The sequence below is a fragment of the Sceloporus occidentalis genome, unplaced genomic scaffold (genome assembly GCF_023333645.1).
Source record: "Sceloporus occidentalis isolate IW3139 unplaced genomic scaffold, rSceOcc1.0.p SCAF_3, whole genome shotgun sequence".
NCBI classification, from domain to species: domain Eukaryota; kingdom Metazoa; phylum Chordata; class Lepidosauria; order Squamata; family Phrynosomatidae; genus Sceloporus; species Sceloporus occidentalis.
In genome coordinates this window covers 146,988,214-147,002,187 of record NW_028316983.1, presented here as the reverse complement: position 1 = coordinate 147,002,187, position 13,974 = coordinate 146,988,214, and the positions used below count along the sequence as shown (strand labels likewise).

Genomic DNA, 13,974 nt, shown 5'->3' with positions numbered 1-13,974 from the left:
TATGTAGGTGGTGGGGTATTTATATATTTATCTCATTTGTATGGTGCCTTTCTCCCTGGAGGGACCCAAAGCGACTCACAGACAAAACATTTAAAATCTTAGTGAATTTTAAAACAATTAAAAATATCTACACACAATATAATATCACATACAAATAGACAAAAGTTAAAAAAATAATGAAAACCCATCTGTTCCATAAAAACCACCCTGCGATGAATTACATATCCATTTCCTGCCTGCATAAAAAATATTTTTACCTGCTGGTGAAAGGCAAGCAGGGAGGGGGCCAGCCTAGCCTCCCATGGAAGGGCGTTCCAGAGGGTGGGAGAGGCCACCGAGAAGGCTTTTTCTCATGTACTCACCAAGTGAGCCTGTGATCTCGTTGGGACTGATCGAAAGCCTTCTCCTGAAGATCTTAGGGCTCTGGCTGGTTTGCATGGGGAGGTATGGTCTCTCAAATAGTCTGGACCTAAGCTGTGTAGGGATTTATAGGTCATTCTGCCGGGAAATTAACCATTAGCCAGTGAAGCCGTTTCAACAAGGGAGTTATCCTGTAAGCAGCCCCTGTCAGCATTCTAGCTATGGTGTTTTGCACCAGCTGAAGTTTCTGAACAGTTTCCAAAGGCAGCCACATGTACAGTGTGTTACAGTAGTCCAAGTGGGAAGTAATCAAGGCATGTTTCACTATAGTCAGATCTGACATCTCAAGAAATGGGTGCAGCTGGCACACTAGTTTTAGCTGTGCAAATGCACTCCTGGCCACTGCTGAAACCTGGCCATCCAGGCTCAGAGCCCAGTCCAGGAGCACACCCAAACTGCAAGCCTAAGATTTCATGGGAATGAAACCCTATCCAGCACAGGCTGAATCCCAATCCCTTGATCTGCCTTCTGACTGACCAGGAGCACCTCTGTCTTGTCTAGCTTAAGCTTCAATTTGTTTTCCGTCATCCAGTCCATTACTGACACACACTGGTTCAACACAGAGGCTGTTTCCTTGGAATTGGGTGTCATTTGCATACTGATAACAGCTCACCCAAAAAGTCTAGATCAACTCTCCCAGCAATTTCATATAGATGTTAAATAACATGGGGGACAGAACAGTATCCCGAGGGATCCCACAGGCTAACAGCAAGGAGGGTGAACAGGAGTCCCCCAACACCACTATCTGAGTTCATCCCTTTAAGAAAGAATGGAACCACTGCATAATAGTGTCTCTAAGTCCCATTTCAGAGAGGTGGCCCAGAAGGATACCATGATCAATGGTATCAGAATCCACCAAGAGATCCAGCAGGACCAACGAGGACACACTCCCCCTGTCCAGTTCCCTACACAGGTTATCCACCATGATGACCAAAGCTCCATGTCATAGCCAGGTCTGAAGCCAGATTGCAATGGATCTAAATAATTTATTTAATCCAGAAACCCCTGGATCTGGGAAGCCACCTATAGTGGGGTGGGGAAGGAAGAGGAAAGGGTTGATTGAAGCGAGATGAGGCAGGTGGAAGAGATGAAGGAAGAAGGCCCCAGGGAGGACCCAGGGGTGGGGAAAGAGGCCCTAGGAGCAGGTATAAGAGGAGAGGGAGAGACCAGCATGGGGAGGAAGGGAAGATGCGGAAGAATTGGTCATGGAGAGGCGGTTGGGAGAGGGAAGGTCACTGGAAGTTCACAGAGAGAGGGCCGACCTGTATCATTGCAGGGGCGGCATGGCCTGCTGAGAGTGGGCCCCCATGCTGAGGTACAGCTGCGGGACCCCAAGGAAGAGGGGGACTTTAGATACCCAAGAGAGGGTGAGTGGAGAGAGAAGGAAGGAGGCACACTGGAAAGAGAGTGGTGGGACCCAAATGGGGAACATTGGAAACAAGCCCCTGCCCCCACAGGCTGGGAGAAGTCAGAGCGTGAACCCCTGGAGAAGTACGTCGCGTGCCGGTCTAGAGAACAGGCCCAAGATGCCAAAGGGGCCTGACAAGGGAGAAGAGTTTTGTTGGGAAATTCAGGGGAAAAGGGGTTATTTGGAACTGTGTTGATTCCGTTGGAGTTTAATAAAATTTAATTGCATTCCATGCAATGTGTGTAAGTTTGTAACACACGTGGAGCTAGTTGGGAGGACTCTCAGGCAGGATACAGGCCGGAGCACCAGCCCCACTCACACCACCATTTGCTTCAAAACTTTGCCTAATAATGGAATGCTAGAGATTGACCAATATTTACTCATAATGGTGAGATTAAAACAGTTAAAACTTTCTCAAACTGGATTATTTCTGTAGTGTGTTTTGAGCCTATGTTTTGGCTTCTATAACTTTCAAACTGTTTCAGTGAACACATTTAAAAATAAACAGAGCTTAAATTGCCAATATGCCAATGTATTTTCCCTTGTTCCCCCCCCCCCTTTTTTTTTTTTTTTTTGCAGAACAGGGACTTTAACATAAAGTGGGGTGGAGGCATATATGTGTGAGGTATAATTTGTAATCACAATGGGTATCATGGAAAAATCTTTTTTCTGATTCAGTGTTTTGAATTCTATTCCTTAGAGGCTCAAGGGAAATGTGATCGTCCACCTTCTATTGAAAATGGAGATATTATTGACATACCTAAAAGAGAATATAACTCGGGTGACAGGGTGCATTACAAATGTCCACGTTTCTACACAATGGAAGGAAATCCAGAAGTCTCTTGTCTCAATGGCCATTGGTCGGAAACACCAAGGTGCATAGGTATGAGAATAATCTCACAGTTTCATTTTTTAATGGTATGGATCAGTGATATCAACCCCTGATAGACCTCCTCCCATTTCACACCATACAGAACCCTTTGTAATGCTTTAATGCTAATGTTATTTGTAAACCATAATTCCCATATACCGTTGAATGTATTGCTAATAGTTGTGACACAAACAACTAGAAAAATTAAAATTGTACCTTCAAATTATAATGTTGTGCACACATAGATAGTAAAGATTTTGTTAAAATGTCATGTTTTTAAAGAAAATTTAAGGAGAATATAATTTTTTTAAAAAAAATAAGCCTGGAAAAAATATCTGCAGTAAGTTTATATTTCTCCATAGAAAAGAATAAGCAAAATGATGGACAGCAATGAAGGGCTTTCTTTTAAGTACTTTTTGAGCTTATTAAATTCAGGTTTTGGACTTCACTGATCACAGATCACTGTATCCTAACTGCAGCCCTATTCATTTGATTACAAAACCTGTTAAATCCATATTCAATGAGGATAGAATCTCTTGACACACACTCCCAACCAGCTTGATTACAGTTTCCATCCTTATAGGACGAACAGTGAGAGTGAGCAGGAGAGTTTATCCTACATATGACACTCTCAGCTCCATTAGAAACCCTGATTTTGTTTAATGCCATTGGGATGCTCTTGTGTTCAGACTCTACATGATGAGAACAACTGATCTGAAATGAGAGGGAGGGCTAGCACATTTCCCTGCTTTGCGTTTTGATTTCACACAATTTGCATTGGATAGAATAGGGCTTATATTTGGAATTAGTTAAATGTGAGATATGTTTAAGGACTGAAATTAGGTAGAGCAGCTCCCCATCCCTAAATTGCAGTGTCAGTTTACATCACTAGCCACTTAGTAAAGAACTCACACCTTTGAAAGAATCTGCAAGTACAATTTTTCTTCATAGCTTCTGCATCACACAGCTAGGCCTGGGAACTGAAACTAATCATGGCAGCACTAGTTCAAGCCTGAGATTTATAGGTGAAACAGACAGTCAAAATTAAGCAGCTTCTGCCTTCTTTGGAGACATAGAAGATTTTCATACCTGGCTCCATCGCTGCTAAAACATCTTCCAAACATCCCTAAAAGGAGGGGGGATGTGTCTGTGTCTGAAAGCCAGGCACACTTCCTGACCCACCATAGAAATGTGGCTCCCTCTAAGTTCCTGAATCATTGCTGGGGAGAGGAATTCCTCAGAATGCAAACTTTGCATTCAGTGGAAGTCTGCTCCCTGGGAACAATTCAGGGATGCTAAGAAGGAGCCAATATTCTTTTAATATGTATTCATGTCTCTCCTCCCCAAAGAAATCCATACTCTTGTTACTGTGTGCTTTCATGTAAATTCTGAATTATTACAGCCCTAAAGTGAATCTATCATGGGGTTTCTTGGTAAGATATGCTCAGAGGGGATTTGTCTTTGCCTTATTCGGAGGCTCAGAGAGTGGGAGTTGCCCAAGATCACATAACTGGTTCCCATGGACAAGCAAGGATTAAACCCTGGTCTCCAAAGTTCTAATTCAATTTAACTGTAATTATATTGAATTTCATTGTATTTGTATTATAATTCAAACCAGTGCATGACACTCGATGACAAAAAGATAGACATTCATTCTGACTTTCTGGCAAGAGCCTAATGTCATTTGTTTTGACAGGTGGTCATCTGATAATAGTTCAGTATATGATAATAGTTCAATATATTCAGAGATTGGACTCTCATTTTTCATCTCTTGAAGGCCATGAATGATCTTATATTTTATAAGTATAAGTGTGTCCTTATCTTATCATGCATTTCTGACTTCATACCCATGCATTTACTATTTTTAGCAGATTAAATAATCTGTGTCTTTCTGCAGTTCCATGTACAGTAAGTGAAGAAGACATGATAAATAACAACATAAAGCTGAAATGGTCAAGAGAAAAAAAACTATATTCTGAGTCTGGGCATACGATAGACTTTGACTGTAGATTGGGTTATCGTCCAGCTCCGTCTTCCCCTCCATTCAGAGCACAATGTATAGATGGCACATTTGAATACCCACAGTGCATATGATGTGTAAGTATATTACCATCAGATATAGAACGAGAATATCCAGCATCCATGAATTGGGATTTTGTTTATACTACAGAAAATTGTCCATTTTAAAATAAAAATGTGTGATACATTATTTCACTAGTGATGATATCAGTGTCATGAATATTCTTAAATCTGGTATCTTCCTTAAATGCCTGCCAGCCATGAGTTAGTTTCATATATGTTTGTATGCTCCTCTGTATTCTTCTTCTGCTCTGCTCTTCTCACCTCATTTTTTAAATTCACAGCTTCCTCTTTTTCTGAAAGGCATACACAGGATGTTTATTTTTTTTAAAAAAAAATAGTTATGATGCCACAATGAGATTCAGACTAGTTTATGGAACAAGTCAGCTCTTGATTACAGGCCAAAAGTTTGAGGAGGGAAAATGTGGCTCCTCACAGCATCTTTAGAACATGTTCTCTAGTGCCAATAAAACTCCAGTGCTCTTACATATCAACAGTCATTTCATTATGGAGCACTTATTCAGATTGGTGACTCACTGGAATTCTCTTGGATCTGTAGGCTCTTCCCATTGTTGGTGAAATTACACCAATCAAATATATGTCTACACATGAGTTCAGAATAAAAGCTTGTATGTAAAGCAGATCCTGTTTTTAATATAAAAAAGAAAGTATGACTCTTCTTCTATTGCAAGGGCAGGAACTTGTGACCCTCTGGATGTTGTTGGACTCCAATTATTATCATCTATATCTTTTGGATATACTGGCAAAGACAAACAGGAACTTGAATCCAAAAACAAGAGAGGCACAATTTCCCCATTTTTGTTCTATATGTCTCCAGGAATAATGATCCTATGTCCCTTGATAGTTCTATTTTCCCCCCAACAATGTTGGGCACGGTACAGAACGCCACAAAGGGGCAGCCTGTAGCCAGTTCTTTTCCTGCTGGATTGGAGCCAGGGCAACAGCCCTGTGGCCCCAATCCGGCATTTTTCCAGACCACGGAAAAGCCGCAAAATGCCACTTCTCTTTGGTCCGGAAAAGAGGTGTCCTTGGGGCTTCATACCCTCGGACACCCCCAGCCCTACAGAGGAAAAAGGGACAGCCGCTATGCCCCCTTTCTCCTCTGCATCGCTGGTGTGGCTGTTTAGTTGACACTCCAATGATGTGGTGGCCCAAAAGGAGCTACGTTTTGAGCTCCTTTCCATGCCTCAACCAGGCTACGGTAAGTGGCCGGGGCGTGGAAACGTTACACATGCGCTGCTCCGTTTGGATGTGGAGCATGTGTGACGTCATCCTTACACGCCCCGTGTGGATGGCACCACATAACAATGGCGCCGTCCATACATACTAGGGTTAGGGAGCATGTGGTTGATGCGTGCTCCTTAACCCTAGTATTGCTGGGAGCAATGTGTACCTGCCCTCAGAAAGATATTTTAACACACCTAGGCTGGCATTCTGCTGGTTAGACCCAGCTACAGTAGATCCATTCAATCAGCTTTTGAATGATGGGTTGACATATAGGTAAATCTAATTGATTCAATGGGTCTGCTCTACGCAGTACTAACAATAGAATGTCAGTAACCTTTACCAATAAGATGTTGAGTCAGCAATTTTAGCAAGCTCTAATTTCTTTTTTCAAAAATATATTATTTACTGTATTTTCTGGCGTATAAGACTTCTTTTTAACCCAGGAAAATCTTTTCAAAAGTCGGGGGTCATCTTATACACCGGGTGTCGTCTTATAGGATGGGTGCTGAAACATCTGAGCCGGAATGGAGAATCTGCGGTCGCCACATATGGTGGGAGGAGCTCAAAAATGGCCGCGGCCACATCCTCACTGTATGCAATGATCATATGAAAGCAGCAAGGGCGACGCTGTACAAGTATGGTAGAAAAAAATCTTGGAGACAGAGAGGGCTGGGCAGCAGGGAGAGCTGACCAATCCAAGCAGGCTTTGTATAAAACAAGTTTTCCTGCTAAGTACCTGCATGTCATAAGCATTTGAATTAAAATTACCATATTGAAATCAAATCTGATGGTTTTTTAAAATTTTTACTTGGTGTGCGTTGGAAGAGGGGTAGTGTGATGTCCTGCCAGGACTGTTTGAATTTCCCCCTGCATTTTCCTTTGTGTTGGTTCAGGCCATAGATTATTTTAGTGTAGAAAAGTTCTTTGTATTAGTTTATGGGAGGAGCTGTAGGTTTCCCCTGCATCATTTCTAGGTTTGGTTTGCCCTTTCCCAGCAGGCTGTGCTGTAGCTAGAGGTTTTTAGTTGGAGCAGTTTCTCTGAGAGCTAGCAGAGAGCTGTCTTTTGGTGGCAAGCAGGCCCAGACAGCCGGAAAGGGCATTTCTTACATCACTTAGCCAAATCAGTTACCATTAGCATAGAAAATAGAAGAATTTAGGAGCTGAAAGACCCTGCACCAGCTCCATTGAGTAAGGAGAACAAACTACATCAGACCCAGAAAGATGTCGTCTGGAAGAAAGCTGAACTGTAAAGTATCTTTTGTTTAGAGCTGGGGAGGAGAAGACCTTTTATTTTTGTCCTTTAAATTAAATTTCCCCCCTTTTGAACTTTACATCTAGTTTCAGATCTTTTTTGGGTATCACGGTTTGTTCTCACCAGGGTACTGGCGTTGCACACCCAAACCTGCCACCACCTTTAGTTGGGTGTGTCTTCATAGGTAGTCTTATATGGCGAGTATATCCGAAACTCTATATTTTAACTGGAAAAGTTGGGGGTCATCTTATACACCCAGTTGTCTTATACGCTGGAAAATACTGTACCCATAATGTTAATAAAGAAAACAAAAATAACAACAATGGAGAATCTAGACAAATTCAACGTAGACAATGAAGAAATATAAATAATAAAGGATTTCTCATATCTGGGATCAAACATTGATAGAAATGGGGACTGCAGTCAGGAAATCAGACAGAGATTAAGAATGGGAAGGGCAGCCATGAAAGAATTAGAAAAGATTCTAAAATGCAAAAATATACAACTGAACACAAAAGTTAGAATTATACAAGCCATTGTTTCCCTTATTACAATGTATGGAAGTGAGAAGTGGACAGTTAAGAAAGTAGATCAGAAGAAAATCAATTCATTTGAGATATGGTGCTGGAGAAGTGTGCTGAGGATCCAATGGTCTGCCAAAAAGACAAACAAATGGGTCATAGAGCAGATCAAGCCAGTAATCTCCCTGGAAGCTAAGATGACAAAATTGAGTCTGTCATACTTTGGGCACAGCATGAGAAGGCATGCCACATTGGAAAAAACAAGAATTCTAGAAAAAGTGGAGAGAAGCAGAAAGAGAGGGAAGTCACACAATAGATGAAAGGACTCTATTAAGGAGGTCCTGGGTATGAGTTTGCAGGAACTCAGAGCAGTGGAGGACAAGGAGTCTTGGAGATGTCTCATCCACAGGGCCACCATGGGTCAAAATCTATTCAAGGGCAGTTAACAGCAACAATTACCATTGGGAAAATACATCCAAAAATCCTTGCACAAGTAATACACATCTTAATTAAAAGACCAAGCAAAAAGAGGAGTTAGAAGGGGGGTTCACAACTTCAGAATTTTTTTTTTTTTTTGTGGGGAGAGGGATCAGGTCTCTGCCCCTGAGATAACCCAGATTTCATGGCCTGCCAGAACACTTCTATTTTCTATTTGGATTTTTCAAAGGCAAATATCTTAAATATCACAAGAGGGTTGCCACTCATTTAAAAAGCACCCTGAGAAATTTCTGGGAGATGCAATTCATGCTTTTTTGGGCAGAAAAAAGAAAGTTTGGAGTGAGGCTGTTGAGGTCCACAAAAATAACAAACAAACAAACAACAGCAAAAAGGCTTCAGGACTTAGTTTGCTCACCTCAGCCTCTCCCTCCCCAAGCCAATTACAAACCATGTCCCACAATCCCCTGACAATATTAGCTACCCCCCTTCTCAAATTCCCTCCCTCCTAAAAATCCACAACAACAGCGGCACCAGGCAACTGTCCTTGGCACACCTCCCTGGTGGTATAGGGGTATGAGCAGAGTCCTCTAGGCCGCTGCCCGGGTGGAGAAGGGTGGGCGGCGTCTTCTTCAGGGGAGACCGGGGGGGCCGGCTTTATGGGGCCGCTCTCACCGGCCCCGCCCCTCAGAAAACGCCGCTCTGGCGGCGAGGAAAAGTCCTCTGGGCCGCTGCCCAGGTGGAAGGAGGGCAATCGGCAGCGTCCTCTTCGGGGGGCCGGGAGCCGGCTTTATGGGGCCGCTCTCACCGGCCCCGCCCCTCAGAAAACGCCGCTCCGGCGGCAAGGAAAAAGTCTTCTGGGCCGCTGCCCAGGTGGAAGGAGGGCAAGAATACATACATAGAATACATACTATATGAGTGAAAAGGTTTATTCATTCTCAGTGCATTAGGGTGTCTCCCACAAAGCACCTTAATGAAAAAAAGTTCATTACCTTGAGATTTTTTTTTGGTTGCTTCTTTAAGAGAGTTAACACATTTATTTCTTTTTTTCCTCAGTAACTGTAATGCGAAAAAGACGCAAGAGATGACTGGTACAGAGGTTATATTTATGCAAAAAACAAAAAAATTGCTCAAAATACAAGGATTTTGCACAAAATATGGTTGCTGTGTAATGACAAATTGGGGAAATTTTCATAGAAGTAGTCCCAATATGATGGGAGGAAGCCATCATATCTAAAAAGTGAGGGAATATTTGAATGATATTTCAAATTTTCTCTTTAAAAACAACAAGAAACTATTCATGTTAATGTTTGTCCAAATTGGATCCTAAAATGATAAGAGCTGGAAAGTTTAAACATTCATAGAGGTTTGCACTTTTTAGTTTCACATTGTCCATAGTGATAGGTTCATCACTTTCTCTTAGGCCACTTTATTTATTAATTCATTTTCTTTATATCCTGTTTTTCTCCCATGTGGAACCCATAGTAGCTTACGCTGTATAGTAAAACAAAATAGCTAGAATAATACGTAATACAAAAATTTAAAAAATTGTTAAACAACAATCCACTTAAAAACATTAACTTAGAACAGTTAAAACACATTAAAATGTATGACATGTTAAGAAACAATACACCTTTTGCACTACTACAACCATTTAAAAATCCCTATTTAAAGAAGGTTGTTGCGTGCCAGTGAAAAGAGAGTAATAACAATCTTAGATAGCTGGCTTAACATGCCAAAATACTGAAACCATCTCATAATAGTCATATACTATTATTTGTGTATGAAAGCATTGTTATTAAAGCAGTTTATGATTTGTTGACCCAACTAACGACATGATTGATTGGATTGGATTAGGCCAAGGAGAAGGCCATCTGGTCTTCATTCACAGAGGCCAACAAAGAGGCTCCTACCCCCTGCACCAGCTTTTGCTGCACAGTTTGGGAACTGATTGTATCTGCATAAAGGATAGTTATAAAGAATATATGCATGCAACCATACCTGTTCATTTTGTATTTTACAGGTGCAGATTCAAGGAATTGGGAGAAGCCTACAACAGAGATTTTTTTAAACCAACATGTCACCATCAGAAACCATAGAATAATTATCTCTAATAGTATAAAATTAATCTAGAATTTTGCAGATTCATTTTTCAAGGATTATGTGCAACTGCTCTTAATGGATTGTGGCCCTTACATTGAACATGTACTTTATAGAAGACACAATTCTGATATTAATAAAGTTATAAGAAGCATAGATCTTGTTCAAAATTCCATTTCAAAGAGGGAACATTTATTGAAAGAAGAAAAGAATGCACCAGAAGCTGAGAATGCATGTCCTTTGCATGTGAACTAGTAATGGGGACTAACAGTCCTAAATAATACAGTAGCTGTATGTATTTTCAGTAGTTATTTTTTGTCTGTAAGAATTTTGTGCATTTTGAAAGCATAAAAACATCTATGTGCAATTTTTTTCCTTACTGTTGATGCTACTGCTGCAGCAAAAACAAACAAACAAAAAACTACAGTGACTTTGACCTTGACACTTTTTTGTGCAATAGGCTGAAAATGAAATGGACTTAGTTAAAATTAAAATTGTGATACACAAGATCCTTAAAACCATAAAGGTACAAAATATTTTTTTATTTTGGTACAAAAGAGACTTTAACACGGATTTTATTACAGCACAAGCTTCTGTAGGCCAGAATCTACTGGGAAACTTGTGAGGCTTGGGCAAAAGGCATTGCTTCTGTAGCTCAGAGCACCACCATTTTGGGACAGATTGCTAGATGAAGCAAGGAGTTAGAACATGTGATAGCAGGAAAGAAGCAGCAGCAAAAAGGACTTTCAAATTAGGGATCCTACGTAAGCTTTGTAATCTTTGCTGGGACTTGGCTGGCAGGTTGGAGCTGCATTGCTGCTCCTGCTTTTTTCGTCATACTGGCTGGGAGAAGAGTTTAACTGAAGAAACAGTGTTGGTGTATGTGTTTGGGAAGAAGCATATGAAGCTGCCTCTGGGGAAGGATAAGGAGGAGTATCATCTCCTTCACTTAGCATCCTCAAATGGAGGACGTTTTGCAGTTCTTCCCAGACTCCTCAGAGAGGTTAAAATGTAGGACTTGTCCTAGGAAAAGGAAGATGTTTGGTTATCCTGCCCTTGGGAGGCAAACAATTGCCTTTCCTCCTCCTCCTCCTCCTGGCTGTTTCCTGCAGGCCCCCAGGAATCCTGGCGGGGGGCGGGGCGTGCAGGGGTAAGACTCTTAGGTGACCCCCATGAAAGGGTTGGGCGACCCCCAAAGGGGTCCCGACCCCCAGGTTGGGAACCACTGTTCTAGTGAGTCATGCCTTCCCATGATATGTCCAAAGTACATCAGTTTCAATTTAGACATTTTGGCTTCTAGGAAGAGTTCAAGTTGAATTTGCTCTAGGACCCATTTGTTTTTTTAGCCATCAACAGTATCCATAGAACTCTTAAACAGCACCACATTTCAGGGAATGGAGCAGGAAAGAAAAGTCAGATCTAGGCCCAAAAGAGACGGGCCAAAACGTCCACCATCACAATGCATGGCCTGAACACAGCCAGAAGCCACGCCAAGCCAAGCCCAACCCAGAAGAGCCGGCACAAAAAAGAGCAGGGGAAAAACACTCCTTTTTGGCAGCCAGTTCAGGACAGCGGTGGTGGCCTGGATCAGGACTGGGGACATGCGGTTGCCACTGTCACTTCCCACAGCGATCGGGATTTGCCCCTTCTGCCTGAGGCTCTAATCAAAGGTTTTGAAATATGCAGAACTTTTTGAAGCAAAAAACATGTCTAACTTTCCTAATACTTTTGAGGTCACAAAAAGTACAGCATTTATTTTATTCAACCCTATATTATTCCAACTTTCTAATTTACACATTTCCTGAACATGTATGTATATTAAGGCCTAAATCCAGCTTCTACTTCCCAACTAAGGTAAACTCACAGAATCAATGCAAACTTGGTCACTCAGTACATGTAAATTCCATTGATTCAATAGGACTTCAGCCTTCTCCCTTCAGCCTGAATTTGTGCCAGCTGCTTAGTAGGTGCACATTTGGTGCCACATTCACCCAAAGGGTGACCAGAGGCCCTCCTTTCCCAGGCCACATTCTCCATTATAGCCTTATCCTGTCCAGGAGGAATTCCAAGGGAATGTCCTCCATTTTAAGCAGGACTAAGAAGCATGAATTTACATTTCTATGAGTGGGGTTTTTAAAGCTTTTCTTTCATCCTTCTGTCCAGGATGAGCTCTCAGTGTGCTTCCCAAATGCATCTCAGGAAGTAGACTTTAGTCTAGAGCAGGGGTTGGCAGCCTACGGCCCATGGGCTGGATCCGGCCTGCCGAGGCCTTTCTGCCGGCCCCCACGCAGTCCTGCCGCCGATTGCTGCCGATTGCCCCCGTTTCCGCGCTGCTCCGGGCACCATTTTGTTTTTCAAAATGGCGGCCGAAGTCTCTCGTGACCTTTCCGAGGAGGGGAAGGTCAAACGAGACTTCACCGCCATTTTGAAAATCAAAATGGTGGCGGTGGAGGAAGAGGAGGGCTGCGCGGCCTGGGGTGAAGGAGGCAAAGGGTGAAGCCCCGCGCGGCCCTCCCCGTGAGGCCCCGCGGTGCCCTCCCCGCCTCCCCACGGGGCCCCACGGAGCCCGTGCTGCCCTCTCCATCTCCCTGTGGGGCCCCGCACGGCCCTCCCTGCCTCCTCGTGGGGCCTCGCGCCGCTCTCCCCACATCCCCGCAGGGCCTCACTTGTCCCCGCGCTGCCCACCTCCTCCTCTGCCTCCTCTGTCCTGCTCCCAGGCCGCGTGGCACATGGAGGAGGGGGGAGGAGAAGAAAGAAGAGGAGGAGGAAGAGGAGGGAGAGCAGGAGGAGGAAGAGGAAGTGGGGAAAGCAGGAGGAGGAAGAGAAGAGAGGAAGAGGAGGAGGGGGCAGCAGAAGGAGGAAGAGGAGAAAGAGCAGGAGGGGGCAGCAGAAGGAGGTGGAAGAGGAGGTGGGGGCAGCAGGAGGAGGAGGAGGAAGAGGAGGGAGGAAGAGGAGGTGGGGGCAGCAGGAGGAGGAAGAGGAGGGAGGAAGAGGAGGTGGGGCAGCAGGAGGAGGAAGAGGAGGGAGGAAGAGGAGGTGGGGGCAGCAGGAGGAGGAAGAGGAGGGAGGAAGAGGAGGTGGGGGCAGCAGGAGGAGGAAGAGGGGATGGGGGCAGCAGGAGGAGGAGGAAGAAGAGGAGGGAGGAAGAGGAGGTGGGGGCAGCAGGAGGAGGAGGAGGAAGAGGAGGGAGGAAGAGGAGGTGGGGGCAGCAGGAGGAGGAAGAGGGGATGGGGGCAGCAGGAGGAGGAGGAAGAGGAGGGAGGAAGAGGAGGTGGGGGCAGCAGGAGGAGGAAGAGGGGATGGGGGCAGCAGGAGGAGGAGGAAGAGGAGGGAGGAAGAGGAGGTGGGGCAGCAGGAGGAGGAGGAGGGAGGAAGAGGGGGTGGGGGCAGCAGGAGGAGGAGGAGGAAGAGGAGGGAGGAAGAGGAGGTGGCAGCAGGAGGAGGAGGAGGAAGAGGAGGGAGGAAGAGGGGATGGGGGCAGCAGGAGGAGGAGGAGGAAGAGGAGGGAGGAAGAGGGGATGGGGGCAGCAGGAGGAGGAGGAGGAAGAGGAGGGAGGAAGAGGGGATGGGGGCAGCAGGAGGAGGAAGAGGAGGGAGGAAGAGGGAATGGGGCAGCAGGAGGAGGAGGAGGAAGGAAGAG

General features: G+C 44.2%; 1 protein-coding gene across 1 annotated transcript in view; it reads left to right on the top strand.

Annotated features, from left to right (window-relative positions):
• Positions 1–10,434, top strand: part of LOC149316940 (complement factor H-related protein 5-like) — a 62,126-nt gene extending 51,692 nt beyond the window's left edge. Inside the window, exons 17-19 of the mRNA XM_089518342.1 lie at positions 2,529–2,711; positions 4,597–4,796; positions 10,258–10,434. Of these exons, the coding sequence (XP_089374468.1) occupies positions 2,529–2,711; positions 4,597–4,793 (380 nt within the window). The 3' untranslated portion in view covers positions 4,794–4,796; positions 10,258–10,434. The remainder of the gene's footprint in view (positions 1–2,528; positions 2,712–4,596; positions 4,797–10,257) is intronic.
• Positions 10,435–13,974: the final 3,540 nt, after the last annotated feature.